We start from the raw sequence: 14614 nt of genomic DNA, 5'->3' as shown, positions 1-14614 counted from the left end.
ACACAGATATACAACTGCATTTACCTTTAAATTTCCATGAGTGCAGATGAAAGATCATCCATATTAGCTGCCAATACTTGTTTTTCTGAATTACAAAGCAGCAGTAGTCATCAATATATCCAGGTTTCAGTGGGAATTTCTCACAGCTCTCTGCAGAAGGCAATGTATTGGTATCATGGAGGGGCAGAGCCTAATTATATAACTTACAGTAGATGACGTCTGGCATGTCCCTAAAGGGAGTATAAAAAGGGAAGTTCAGAACTGAATGCCTTCTGTTGCCTGCTCATCTGGTTGATCTCACAGCTGAGATGATGTTCACATGCATTTTCTTTTCTTGGATCTGGGCAATGGCAGCAGGTAAATTTTTTCTATTCTTTGCCTAAAATTGTATGTGAAACTTTGTTGACCAAACATCCTGCTAACCTGGTGATGTGCAGCTCTTATAAGATCTTTGCAGAAGCCCTTGCTCCTCATTTGCCACCCCTTGATTAACACCATCAATGATATAACACTTCTGGCCAGACACATTTGTATTGTGCTTGGTGACGTGACCTTGATAGAAGCTGAAATGAGCTTGATAATGCTTTCTCTACTGCCACTGTATTATTCATGTTTCTAATTTATGGATAGCGTCTCTAGTTTGATTTAAAAGGAATGTATCCATAGGCTTGTGTACATATTTATTTACAAACTACAATAAAGCAAATGAGCTGCCTAAGCTGTGACTTGCTTTCAGCTTACATTATGACAGAGATTTTTGGTTATGGAGTGTAAATGGATTCCTTCTGGTCAGGATGGGGTCATCTGTAATGACTGACATACAGGCTACTCGATCCTTGCCATACCACCCTGTGTGAAGGAAATATAGCCACATCGTATTGTGGGACAACCTTCTACCTCTTCAAGAACGCTATACGTAGTATCTCATGCTGAAGCCACAGTTAATGTATAAAACACTATTTTCAATGCTGTGCCTGTCATTGCTGGCATCTTTCTTCACATGTTGGTGTACAGTCCACATACTGTTGTAAACCAACCAAGTAATGTTAACGTTGGCTGTGTGAGAAAATTGATGTTGAGTGAAAGATTAAGACTGGAAATCTCTCACTTGTCGCCTTAATGGCATTTCATTTAAAGAGAAGAAGGACAATAATTTTCATGGAGAGCTTCAATCTCATGATTCTCTGGCTTAGAGAGAGAGGTTTTCATGGGCATGTTCCCTTCTAGCTGATAAGTCACCAATATTGATTCTCAGAACATTTTATTCTATGAGCCATCAGAAAGGGCTCTGCAAGTGGCTAGTGGTCCATGTACTGTGGTTGGAAAATAAGTTATAATTGAAGCATTCACTCTAAACATCAGTCTGACTTGACCTAACCTTTCTGGTCTCTGATAGATGTGTATGTGGGGGATGTCAAAGTATGTGTTAAGGGCAAGGCGTGGGGCTTGGACTTCATTAATAACCTTCCAATTGGACAGATGTCCATAGGGTCCAGAAATCATTAATATAGTGGAGCTGCTCATTAGCTTAAGAGTAAGTGTTGTGTGAGTCTTTGGTACAGATCAAGCAGACAAATGTCCTCATCACAAACAATGTAATTGCCCTTGTTCTTTTGATCTGAACTGGCTTTCTTGCTGGAAACTTTAGCAGACAGGCCAAGGATTGAATGGGCTGGGAGAGTTGCTTTATGCGTCATGGTGAAGTTTAATGTCCCAGTGTGATTCACAGAGACTGTCTTTATGGAAGGTCTGAAGGCAAAGCATGCTAAGTATTCTCACTCAGAAGTTGCAGAGGGGTGTTGCCTTAGTAAATAATGAAATCTCTGTTTAGTATGTGCCATGAGTGGATGGAAGGGAATCTCAAAATTATGTGTCCGGTCTGCCCACAGGCTCACTGCAGGTAGTTCATAGGAAGGTCCAATCATCCAAGACTGGAGAAAAGGTTACTTTCCACTGCCAGCTTGTCATGGATCATGAAGTGCTGCAAGTCACCTGGCAGAAGGAGAATGGAGAAGGCAAAGGCAACATAGCAACCTACAGCAGGATTAATGGCCACAGAATCCTGGGTAACTATAGCAGCCGTGTGAACTTCACCCAGAGCGAGCTGACGGTCTCTGCCATTACTGTTCATGCAGTCACTCTGCAGGACGAAGGCTGTTACAGATGTATTTTCAACACATTTCCCATGGGATCCATTACAGGCAGGACATGCCTCAAGGTTTACGGTAAGACTTCATCATCATAAGGCTGGGCTTTGACCTTTCAGAAACTCCAGCTGTTCATTGTTTGTGATTGTCTTTAGTGGCAGCACTGGTTGGTTAATCTCTTTCTTTCTCGGTGGGAAAGTGACCTAATTTTCCCTTCCTCATTGGTTTTTACCTCTGATAGGGAAGCAGTGGTGAGCAGAGCTGTGTGAATAGTGGATTTTTTTCAATTCACTGGCAATTAAAAAAACAAACAAACCCCAAACCAAAACATTTGGAGTTAAACCAAAAAATATTTATTTATTTATTTATTTTAGCAAATTGTAAAGTAAAAACAACAGTTCATTTGGGGTCAAACAAAAGGTTTAGTTTTGACAACATGTAAATGTTTTGTTTAAAATTTGACCATTTTAAAATGTATTTGATTGCTTTTACTAAAACAAAAGGAAATTTTGACACAGTCATTTTGAACTGAAAAAACAGGTTTTGTTTAGACAGTCAAAACAAAAGATATAGATTTGTAAAGGTTTTTTTTTTTTTTTTTACTGAAACTCTCTGGAAAACTAAAGGAAGAAAAAGTGTGGAGGAGTAGAAGGGGCTGGGAAGAAAGGCTTTCATCTTTCTGGTGGGAAGGAAACAAGTGGACCCATGATTAATTCCTGAACCCAAAGAGACAAATTATGGGAAGGAACCAATTTTAATGTTTTAGGTAGTAGGGAGGGAGATGTGCTTTTAAAAATTACTGGATTGTTTGCAACAGGATACCATTAATTGTGCACAAATATCTTTTCTATTTATCCTGTAAACTCAGGAATGGAGACCCTGCCCATGCAAGTCTTTTCTCTTACCATTCAAACTAGGGGAGATTTTCTCCAAAGTCTCCAGAACACTCAACCCTATATTCTATGTTGCTCTGATCTGCCAGTTAGCAAACTTCTCCTTTTGAAAAGTATTTATTTTCTGTTAATGCACGTGTTCTCGGGAGCATTTGTTTCTGTGGTTTAGGTCATAATGTATATAGTGAAACCTCACCATTGTTCACTTCTCTAATTGGCAAGCATTAGTGTTTGCAGTTTCTGAGCATTATCTGGTGGTTATGTTCTACTTTTGAACAAAAATCTACTGGCTGAATGTTGTTGTTTGGTCTCATATGAGCAAGATGTCTTTATTTTTAACATTATACTACTACTTTTATATAAATGGTGAAGGGTTGTTATAAATAAATTAAACAATGCTAGTTAAAATGGATAATGGTAAGTCCTGCCATATGGAATGAGACCAATAGCCCTTCCATGGTAGCTGGGAGCAGATGCTTCAGAAGAAGGTATAAAATCCATATATGTAACAATTACATCATAATATGAGTTTGGGTTAGGAGAAACCTCCCCACAAGCACTTAGTGGTTGGTTTGTGAACCATGAGAGTTAATATCCCTTTAAAATCTTAATTTTATGATTGTGTAACTGAGAAAACTTTTATATCAGGAAGTGACTAGAGATCTCTTCATTACGTGGGTGCCAAATGTTAATTATAGTTTGGGGATAATCACATGTCTCATTCTTACTGGAATCCCACATTTCCTTTTCCCCACATTAACTAAAAGCTAAGGTTTTTGTACTGAGAACTTAGTCAGAGGATACATTCCAGCAAATGTGGGAGAGACACTAGGGCCGGCTCCAGGTTTTCTGCTGCCCCACGCAGCCAAAAAAAAAAAGGCCGGGGCAGCACAATCGCACTGCTCCACTCTTCAGCAGCAGTTCAGTGGTGGGTCCTTCACTCCCTCACTTCCTCTTTGGCGGCACTTTGGCACTTCGAGGAAGAGAAGGACTGAGGGACTTGCCGCTGAAGACCTGGACGTGCCGCCACAATAGTGGGCAGAGTTCTGCCCCTTTATACTGGCCGCCCCGAGCACCTGCTTCTTTAGCTGGTGCCTGGAGCCGGCCCTGAGAGACACAGTCTGAGGGCCAGAGGTTGCATTCAAGTACAGAAAAGGGGAATTCTGCTCCCATGTAAATGATGGCTTTGATGGGTGGAACTGCTGAATCAGATCCGAAATACATTAACTTGACTCTTTGTTCTCCAGTGAATGGACTGAATTCTGTATGGTTTACTGCATGTGGGTCTTTCAGATGAAACTGTACAAGCCCAGGTCCTGACTGATCTATGTGGGTGTTAAGATCCCAAGGCGTTCTTGATAAGAGCAGGGATTTGTCCTGATACCAGTGGCCAAAATTCTTTCTCTTCTCTCACTCCTGTATGTAAACCTTATGGTTACCATCATCTGCTACAGAGAGAGCTGCATTTCTGAGGAGCTTTTAGTATCCAATAGAGTTTATAAACTACTTAGATATCGAATCCTAGAATAGCAGGGTTGGAAGGGACCTCAGGAAGTCATCTAGTCCAACCCCCTGCTCAAAGCAGGACCAATCCCAAGACAGATTTTTGCCCCAGATCCCTATGATGGTCCCCTCAAGGACTGGACTCCAACCCTGGGTTTAGCAAGCCAATGCTCAAACCACTGAGCTATCCCTCCCTGTAGGGTGAGATAACAACTTCTAATTTAAAAAATAGAAGTAGAGATTGTGTTATCCTGGTTGGTGGGAATTCACCCTCACAGAGTAAATCTTATTCTATATCACTCACTTGCCCACCCTGTGAAGGAAGACGGGTTTGAGGCTAAACCAGAAGGTGACTGCATTAAAAAAGATGTTGGAAAAGACTCTAGTTATGTTCATAGGGCCACTGAACTAGGGCTGGCAAATACTGGCTATTGTCCGGGCGGTTTACAAGAACATTTAATAATTCCAGCCAGGAACAGGCCAGGAAATGGTTTGTTTTAAATGTTTAAACTTTCTAGGTGCTTGACTAGGACTGTAAGTCGTCTCCTTATCAGGGATGTTAGTTATTGATGGATCATACACACAAGAATCTTATCACTGTTTAATACATAAGGCAAACATACCTTTTCTGAAATATATAAAATAAGATTTAGCACTTGGATGGATTCCAAATCATATCCTAAGATCTTTTCCCCTTGTTTCATATCCAGCGCTATGCTCAAAAATTATTTTGCGCTCTCTGTCCAAATAGATTACAAATCTTTAGTCTGTGCTGAGTGTCCCCAGCACTGGCACCTCATTTTGCATAATTCATTTGCCTCTGTCTCAAAACTACTTAAAGCCCTGATTTATGTATTTATTTTCATTGCAAGTATTTTGGAGGTTAACATGTTTTATAAGGTCTGTGGGGGGGCAGGCAGAGTATTCCTACTCTCTAGAGACATGATATGAGAATAGACCCAAAGGCTTTCTGAAACCCTCAGTCACTCACAGCAAGGTGCAAATCAATTTATGGATCCCAGCTTGCACTGAAATTGTCAGTTTACTTGCCCTGGAGGGGTTGGTGGAGATTACAAGGGAGTTTACCTTCTAGTGATTACCTCTATATTTCATATATGCATTATTTCCCGTGTTGCCACCGTAATTTCTTTCTACCTGTTTAAGGGAAGTGAAGTCAAATCAGGTGGTGTATACCATACATGCAGGAAGCATAGATACGGGGGAATGGATAGGTTTTCAGGTGGGAATTTCAAAGCTGCGATGCTAAAACAGAAGGGAGAAACCTTGTGGAAAAGGTAGTGTGTAGGAGACACCAGTTTAGTTTAGAAAACCTCTGAGCATCCTCTCCAACATGTTTTTTATTACATAAACTCCTTCAGAATTAAAGATCTACAAAATAGTACTAAAGAAGAGTAAATAGAAGTTGCTGAAGATTAAATCTGAGGGAGAGAAACAATTGTTAACTAGTGGCTAGTTTAGGGAGAATCAAGATTGGCCAGTTTACAGAATCGTTTAGGAATTTGTTCACATGTATTTAGATATGCTATAAATAGCTTACACATAAATTAAGATCTCAAAGAACGGCAGATAAGTACTATCCCTATTTCATAGATGGAGAAAGTGAGGCGCAAAGAAATTGAGTTACTTGCTAAAGGCCATGCAGTGAGTCAATGGCAGAGGCACTCCCAATTCATGTCTACAGCTGCTACATACAATTGTAAGGCCTTAAATAAGACCCAGTCCTCCTCTCATTTGAAGTCAGTTGCAAAACTTTCAGGGACTTCAGTGGGATCAGGGACAAGCCCTTAGAGTAGATCGTATTCTTTATATCTAAGTGTCCTATTTATTATTTAATAACAGACACAAAAGTTAAATAGAACCAAAGTTATCAAGTGTTAGTAAAGATGAATGAAACATTTTTCATCCTCTGTATATTGGAGTTGGAGAGGTAATTAGGCAGGGACTTGGTGAGATCAGCTGTATAGGTCTTCTGTGATGATCGCTCTTTGGTCTAATATGGGTAGACAGAGGATGGTCTAGTCAGAATTGGAAGGAAATGAGATTTGGGATAATAGTTCTATTTACCTACCATTTACTCATATCTGTGCCGGCAAGTCTCCGAGCCTGGCTCTACAGACTCAAGTTCGCGCTACGGCACTAAAACTGACCATGCAGACTTCTCTTCCCCTTCCTGGGGCACCAGAGCTTGAGCTCCAGCCTGAGCCATAATGTCTAGGCAGCTATTTGTAGCGCCGTAACGCGAGTCTGAGTCCACAACCTGAGGCTCTGAAACTTGCTGCAACCTTATTTTGCTGCTGTGTAGATGTATGTGACTTTAGGCAAGCTCTGTGCCTCAGTGACTGCTCTGTGAGCTGAAGACAGTCACACCTACCTGACTTGGCAAAATGATTTGAAATGGGAGGTGCCATATAAGTGCTGTGTATTATTATACATTCTTGTAAATGAGTCTTTGCTGATGCTCCACTAAAGCCCTCCCAGTGGAACACTGCAGGAAACATTGGCCCATGTGATCTGTGTAGGTTTTGCTTCACTGTTTCTGGATGTCACAATCCAGTATTTGAAGCCGATGCAGTGGGCGGAGGTAGTTGAAAGCTGTTATTTTTATGTACCCTGTGAAAAAAAGAAGAAGTTCAAAGAGTTATTTGTGAACCGAAACAGAATGCTCTTTGTGAGACTGAGCCCTTCGATTTCCAGACTTACATGGGAGACTTTGAGAAGTTCCAGCTGAAATCCCCATTGGCTCTGACACTGCAGTTTTAAGAAAAACGCTATTGTAATTTATCAGCACTATCAGTTGGGTAATGTGACGGTCCCTCTCTTGATCAGTGATGCGGGGAAGTGAGAAGCTGATGGTGAAGTCTCATGAGCAAGCACAACCACAGTAAATAAATTAAGTACGACTTGGAAAAACTACTCATGTCATAGAATCTAATTTACGTGAAATTCATTGTAGGGATAGAGACATAAGATTAAAAAATAGGATCAGCTTAGTGTTCCGTTCCAGAATGTCTCTGTCTCTAACTCAATATGGAGTGGCTGTAGCCTTTCCATTATTAAGATTGCCACATGATGTCCTAGTTTTGCCCTCCTACCACTATGGCTTGGAAAATTCATCCAGTCTTATCAGGTGCATATTGAATGGGACGGGTATTGGCAGGAGCCAGTATAATCTTGGCTGATCCCACACTTTTTCCTTTAAGTTAATTTCTTGTCTGTTCCATGGATATGATTTTTTAAGAATAATATCGTCATTTACCTGTGCAAGAGAAAGCAATGGTTTATAAAGCACTCATGAACCTGGGAATTTCCAAAAATAAAAATGTTTGTTTAAAAATTGTCATCATTAGCAACTGTACCAATGAAGTTATTGATCACGTCACTCTCAAGCACAGCACTTCGAAGTTAGGTAATGAATAGTTCATCACAGCAAAAAAGTTGCATTGCCCACATAATATACTCATTCATCACAGCAAAACTCTTAGCTCTGATTCAAATTAAATTAGAGCTGCTGTAGCTGCAATTACATAATACTCTGGTCAAGATTTTCAAAAATAAGTGCCTACATTTGGGCTCCTAATCCCATATTTAGGCTCTAACCCTGCACAGATGCATCACTTACATGAGTGGTCACACTGAACGTTGTGGCACTATTCACGTGTGAAGTTATGTGCCCGCATAAGTCTTGGCAGGACGGGGGAATCGGAATAAGTGAATTGGTTTTTCCAAGTGCTGAGCACTCATCAGCTCCTGTTGAAGTTAGTGGGAGCTGCTGCATGCTCACTCAGTGCTGGTGAAAACCAAGCCACTTAGGTTTCTAAATCCATATTTAGCCACCTAACTTCAGGAACCCATTTTTGTAAATCTTGTCCTTAATAATAATAATCTCTAAATATAAACACACCCTAAATGTCATGTAAAAGAAATGGGGAAAAAAATGTACGTGCACATTAATAACATACACTGATCAGCTCCACATACACGACCACATAAATATGCAGTAAATGTTATCATACATTGATTGGAAGTTATCTGTGTAGGGAAGCTTGCACTACTTCTGTATAAACAGAGAACTTCAGCTGCAGGGCTGAGAGCTTCAGAATCTTTCATCTAGCAGTAATTCCCCTTAAAAAATTAAACAGAAAATAAATAGAAATCTGACTGAGTGGAGATGGTCACTAGTTTTAGAGCTACATTTGATTTCTTTCTTCCCCTGGACAGCACCTGCTGCTTTTTATCAACTCTAACTCTAACACCTAACTGTCTGGGGTGGTCTGAATGGGTCATTAAAGGACAGGCTGAAACCAGCCCATATTAGTTGAGGATACAGGAAAAAATGTGGATAGAAACTCTTACCTGTGAGACAGAGAGACAGAGACAGACCTGGTAACGCTGTGTTCCAGCTGGCTAACAAACCCTACTCTGTTTTGGAAAGGCTGCCTGAGATCACTGCAAATACAAGCTGAGGTGCATTGATCTCAGAAGAGGGCAAAAAGACTCCTCTTCAGAGACTATCTCAATTGGACTTGTGAAGCAGAGCTCACAGTGTGAAACAGGCGTGCTGGAGCCCAGAGGCTCAGGCTATGTCTACACTAGAAACCACACAGTGGCACAGCTGGAGCAACGCAGCTATAGAGCTGTAGTGTACACAGAATACAGTGACGGAAAGGGGTTTTCCTTTCTGTAGTAAATCCGCCACTCTGAAAGGCTATCTACACTGGGGCTTAGCTTAGTTTAATTATGTCTCTCAGAGGTGTGAATTTTTCACACACTGGAGCAATGGAGTTGGACTGACCTAACTTTCCTTGTGTGGACCAACCCTCAGTCTTGGAGCCATTGAGACTGTGTGGGATACCCTTAAGAAAGAGTGGGATCTCCCAGGGAGTCTGGGGCACTGAAGGGGTTTCTCTAAGGGATTGTTTAAAAGCTATGGCATAGCGCAGACCCTGTGCCTTCAAGGCTACTTCATTTTGGCATTGTTATCTGACATTTTGAAAGTCCATGTGTCTCATGCTGGGCTCTGTCAGGTTGAGACGATAGACAGCACTGAGCAGTAAAACCAAATGCCGTGCTTGTTCTCTTCAGTCAACAGCAGACACAGGCACCAAGTTCCTCTTTGCCCAAGCATGCTCACTAAGCTACCATAGCGAGAGAGCTGCAAGTGTTAATAATGGGTTTTCCTTCTTGTGCTTAACAGCAATATCGGAGCCCAGCCTGGAGGCCAAGCTTGTGTCCAGTCCAGAAAATGGTGAGGAGAAGGTGCTGGAAATAAGCTGCTCAGTAACAGGGAAACCAGCTCCAATGATCAGCTGGAACTTGTCCCATCACCTTCAGGAGGAGCCAGGACAGTATCTCATCAATCACTCAGACCAGACTGTGACTGTTATCAGCAATTTCACACACGTCCCCTCCAGAATTCACTGGGAGAACCTAGCTGGCTGTGTGATCCAACATCCACTCCTAAACGTGACGCTGACTCTGTCCAAGGATGGGCAGGTCCAGGGTGAGTGTGAGCTTGGTGTGGGGAAGAGGAAAAAGGAAGCTGTGTCCTCTGATACAGGAGGGAGAAGAGAAAGAGGCAGTTCAAAAGAGGGGAGCCCAGGGCAGAGGAAAGGGAAGTGCCCCCAGAAAAGGTGGAAGAGACGGATGGAGCTCTTGGTGCAGGACGGAGAGAGGACAAGGACCTTTGAGTCAGCTGAGAGAAGTTGGGAGGTGGGTCTGGTACACCTGGGAGAGAGAGAAGAGTGATTGGTGCTGATGCTTACCTAACACCAGGCCACAGAAATAAAATGGCCCCCACAAAAACCTTAGGCACAAACTGTTGTGTATATAAACAGTGCATGAGGCCCAGGTGAAAGGAATTTTGTTAGGAAATGCCCCTCATATATGCTGCTGCATATGGCCCCTCTCCCTTCTCTGTCAGACCCCTGTACCCATAGCCTTTCCTTTTCCTTCTTTGCCTTGGAGACTGGTGAAAGAGTATCTGACAGATAGATAGTTATTCAGAGGCAGCCCATATTAAAGGCTTGCTGATTTCCCTACAGGCCAATCAGCAGCAGTCGACACTGTAACAATCTACGTATTGGTTGCTTTGATTCCCTTGGGGCTCTTGTGCATCTGCTTCTGTATCTTGTTCATCTGCTGGAAGCGACACCACCAAATGGATAGAAACAAAGCTGACCTATGTTGGGTGAGTCTTCCCAAAATACCTCTCCAGGGGCTAGTCTGTGCTCATAAATACATCCATAGCTGCTACACACTGGACCCAGACTTTAAACAATTGTCAAACTGGCTTCTTAGTGTTTTGTGATTCCTGTTTAATCTTGTTTGAGAATATGACAATGCTGCCAGGGCCGTCCTTAGGCATAGGCAACATAGGCAGCTGCGTAGGGCACCTGAAAATGTGGGGCACCACTGGGTCTTAGTGTCCACCCTCTTGTTTTCCTATCCCTGTTCTGACCCTTCCTGCAGGCTCCCACAGATGGCTGCTCTAGCCTGGTGAGTCTTCCTTGGGAGGGAATCTAGTAGTTAAAAGTGAAAAAACCTCCAGCCTGCCAGACCTATTAGCACAACATTGAAACTGTTAAAGAGACATTCAAGGGGTAATAAAGCCATTTAACAGGCATTTGCCAACCCCAAGGTATATACTGACAGGTTTCAGAGTGGTAGTCCTGTTAGTATGTATCAGCAAAAACAAGGGAGTCCTTGTGTCACCTCAAAGACTAACAAATTATTTGGGCATAAGCTTTTGTGGACTAGAACCCATTTCATCAGATGTCCACGAAAGCTTATGCCCAAATAAATTTTTATACTGTCAGTTTCTGACTTTACTGACAAAAACAGTTGTGCATTAATGTAATATTACACAGACATGTCAGTCTACAGGACCTTAGTTTAAAATTTGCTTTAAAAATATTTCATTAGTGAGCTGGTGAAGATTATAAAATCACATTTCTAAAAAATGCTTGCATAGAGTTTTAGATGCACAATCATCTTTAGCCTTAAAGGTGTGGATCTTCAGACATACAGTTTTTTAAATAAATCCTTCAAAAGACCTCCCTTATCTAAAATACACATTTTAATTACTATAGTTAAAAAAAAAAAGTGCTTCCAAGACTTCCTGTGTCCTTTCTGTCCATCCCTTCACCACCTCTCCCCTCACTCCCCACTAAAGAGAGCCCTTAAAGGGACAACAGTCCTTCCCTTCCAGATAGCTGGACAAAGAGTTTCCCTTTCTTTACTTCTGACTATCCGACGAACTAGTTTTAAAAGAACTCTCCAGCAAAATCAGTACCTTAGTAAGACAAAATCCTTGTTATACCTAAAATCTTTGGAAACATATTTTTTTAAAGTTGGTGAAATTTCATAACCATGTCTCTTGTTATGGAGATCACACAAAGTAAATTACTGTTCCCTTTTTCTAAAAGCAATGAACATTGTTATGAACACACTAAACCTCTTTGATTAATTTAAAAGAATGTCTTTGTTTCAGTGAGTTAAATATGTAGTAATCTGGAATGCTGGCTTAAGATTTGAATACATTTAAAATATAAATTCAGTTTACAAATACTGATTAAGAAAATGTAAAACAGAGAAGAGCTGCATCATGTATTCCATTATATGTAATGTTGTATTCAGCAGGACAGCTGACTCACCCTTACTATGAAGTTTTTGCAAATAAATCTCTGACAAACTTCAGGGCATATCAAAAAACCTGTGACTGACATTTTTTATTCCCAAATTTTAGTGCTTTTAATTAGGTACTTTCTTCATGTCATTCTGCATGAGGGAGAGGGCATGGAATTCTCTGCGGGGAACTGTGACTCTCTGCCACCATGAGGCAGGCCGGGCATCTCATTATCCTTTGCTGTCAAGTCCCTCCTCCCCCTTCCCCACCAGGCTGTGAGCTTGGGCTGCCATCCGGCATAGGGGCACCAGTTTAATAATACTGCGTAGGGCCCCATAAATCCTAAGGACGGCCCTGAATGCTGCTTTAACACAGCCAGACTCAAGCTTCATTCTTCAAAGGCACAGGGTTCTTCTGATCCTGATAGTACAGGCACCTGTAATACAGAGCAGAGGGAGACTCGGGGGTCTGTAGGGAACAGGGCTTAAACTAAAATGACTCAAAAACAGTTTAACATGGCTGAACAACTTGATTAAATAGCCTAATAACAGTAAGCCACGTGGCTTAAGCCTTTCTGCTCCTTTACAGGGCTCTGTGTCCATGGCTTGTCCTAACATGGAGTAAAACAACAACTGAAACTGTGTTTCTATGGCCACATATTTCTAATACTTTGAACCATTTTATATTCAGGCAATAAATGTTTTAGAACTCTTGAAACCATAAACTTCCCACATACACCTGTAATGCAGAGCAGAAGATGACTCAGAGATCTGCAGGAAATAGGGCTCAGATTAAAATAGCTGCCCCTCTACAGAAGCCAGGGTAGGGAAGACCTAGAAATTACCCTATCTATTTGTGTGCATGTGGCAGAGAGAGGTATGGGAAGGGAGGTCCAAAAATTCAACCACTGTGCAAATTTCACTATCAATGGAAAATCATAGCACTTCCTTTTGTGCATGCCTTACACTGTTACTTAGTTCTTGCCTATTACCATTCATTTTTATATCTAAGCATTTTGAAAAGAGGGATGAATATCATTAATTCCAATTTCAGGTAGGGAAATTGAGGCACAGAAAAAGTTAAGTGACTTTCCAGAGATCATCCAGATCTGACTCCATCCGTTTCCACCCGTCTATGATGCCGATCTTGGTGGAAGTAGTGTTTTGAGAAACAAAAATGGAAATGGTTTAGTTTGATTTACAGTATGGTCCTTAAACAGTTTTCAGTACAAGATCAGGGGAACCACTGCTGGAAAATACTTTTAGCAACAGCACAACATTGTAGAGAAAGCAGCACTGTGCAAAGAGGCTAAGATTAAAGATCATTTGTGGAGGCTGAACTGCTCTAATCTCTGGAGTCCCATTGGTGGAGCCATGCAAGAGAACCTTGTCCTCCGTCTCTGGTACAGGCAGAAGCAGTCCATCAGCACACAAGACAGTCAGCCTTGCGCCTTGCTCCAGCACTAAAATCATTCACATTTTTTTTAAAAAGCCATGTTTTTCTCTTCTTCCAGGTTCTTCCCATATGCACCAAGGACATGAGGCATGGACAGTGCACAAAAAATGATAAACAAGGCCCTGACAAGCTTCCTCCCTTAAAAGCCCTCTTGGACAGATGAACACCTAGTGTTGGAAGAACTTTGCCTAACAATGGTGAAATGAAAACAGTGCTGGATTTGGATGTGTGAAACTGATGTCTAGCTGTACTTGTAACATCTCAGACTGCCGCATGAATCACATTACGTGCAACTTGCCATGTTTTATACAAAAAAAAACAACCAAAACCCCACAAAATATTTTGTAACATCTATTTATGTTTGAATAAATGAGCCAATAAGGGTAGTTGTATATAGAATGCAGTAGGTATTTATGTGAGATTGTTAAATTATAGTTTTGTAGATTTGCACAATAAAATGCCGTTTTGTATTTTCTGACGTCTATGTATTATGGGTCTTTTTGTTGTTGCTTCTAATACCACGAGCCCCAAGGCTGTTTCTTCGAGGCATGGAGGGCGGTGCTGGATTTTATGATGCTGGGAGTTGTGAATTATCTGCAAGAGGGAATAGATAAAGCATGAATTAACTTTGCAGTGGGTTATCCTCTGAGAGGTGCTGCAAATACAGTGATAGAGAAAGAACACTGAGAGGAGCCAGCAGAGCAGCAACCACTAGAATGACCCCTATAATAAGCTTCTGTAAGACATGGGGACTTGAACCTAAAGAGAGAAACCCAGAGGCTGCAAAAGGGCCAGTAGCCACCTTAAAGGACTGGAGCCAGGAGCAGGCCTTAAGCCATGAACCGTCCGTCACGGGAAATCTATTAACTGGCACTAACAGGATATTGGGGCTTTTCCTCCCCTCATCCCTTCTCCATTCCCTGCAACTAACTTCCCTTCTTTTTGCAGTGTTCTGCTCTGACCACAATTGG

At 41.6% G+C, this 14614-nt stretch overlaps 1 protein-coding gene across 1 annotated transcript; it reads left to right on the top strand.

Annotated features, from left to right (window-relative positions):
* Window positions 1–287: 287 nt before the first annotated feature.
* Window positions 288–14041, top strand: LOC115646528 (OX-2 membrane glycoprotein-like). The gene is made up of 5 exons (XM_030552463.1): window positions 288–357; window positions 1890–2225; window positions 9759–10064; window positions 10606–10751; window positions 13702–14041. Exons 1-5 carry the CDS (start codon window positions 309–311, stop codon window positions 13804–13806), a joined length of 942 nt encoding a protein of 313 aa, XP_030408323.1. The 5' UTR covers window positions 288–308; the 3' UTR covers window positions 13807–14041.
* Window positions 14042–14614: the final 573 nt, after the last annotated feature.

The sequence above is a fragment of the Gopherus evgoodei genome, chromosome 1 (assembly GCF_007399415.2).
Source record: "Gopherus evgoodei ecotype Sinaloan lineage chromosome 1, rGopEvg1_v1.p, whole genome shotgun sequence".
Lineage (NCBI taxonomy): Eukaryota > Metazoa > Chordata > Testudines > Testudinidae > Gopherus > Gopherus evgoodei.
Note: the sequence above shows the minus strand (reverse complement) of the source record. Positions and strands in the feature narration are given on the sequence as shown.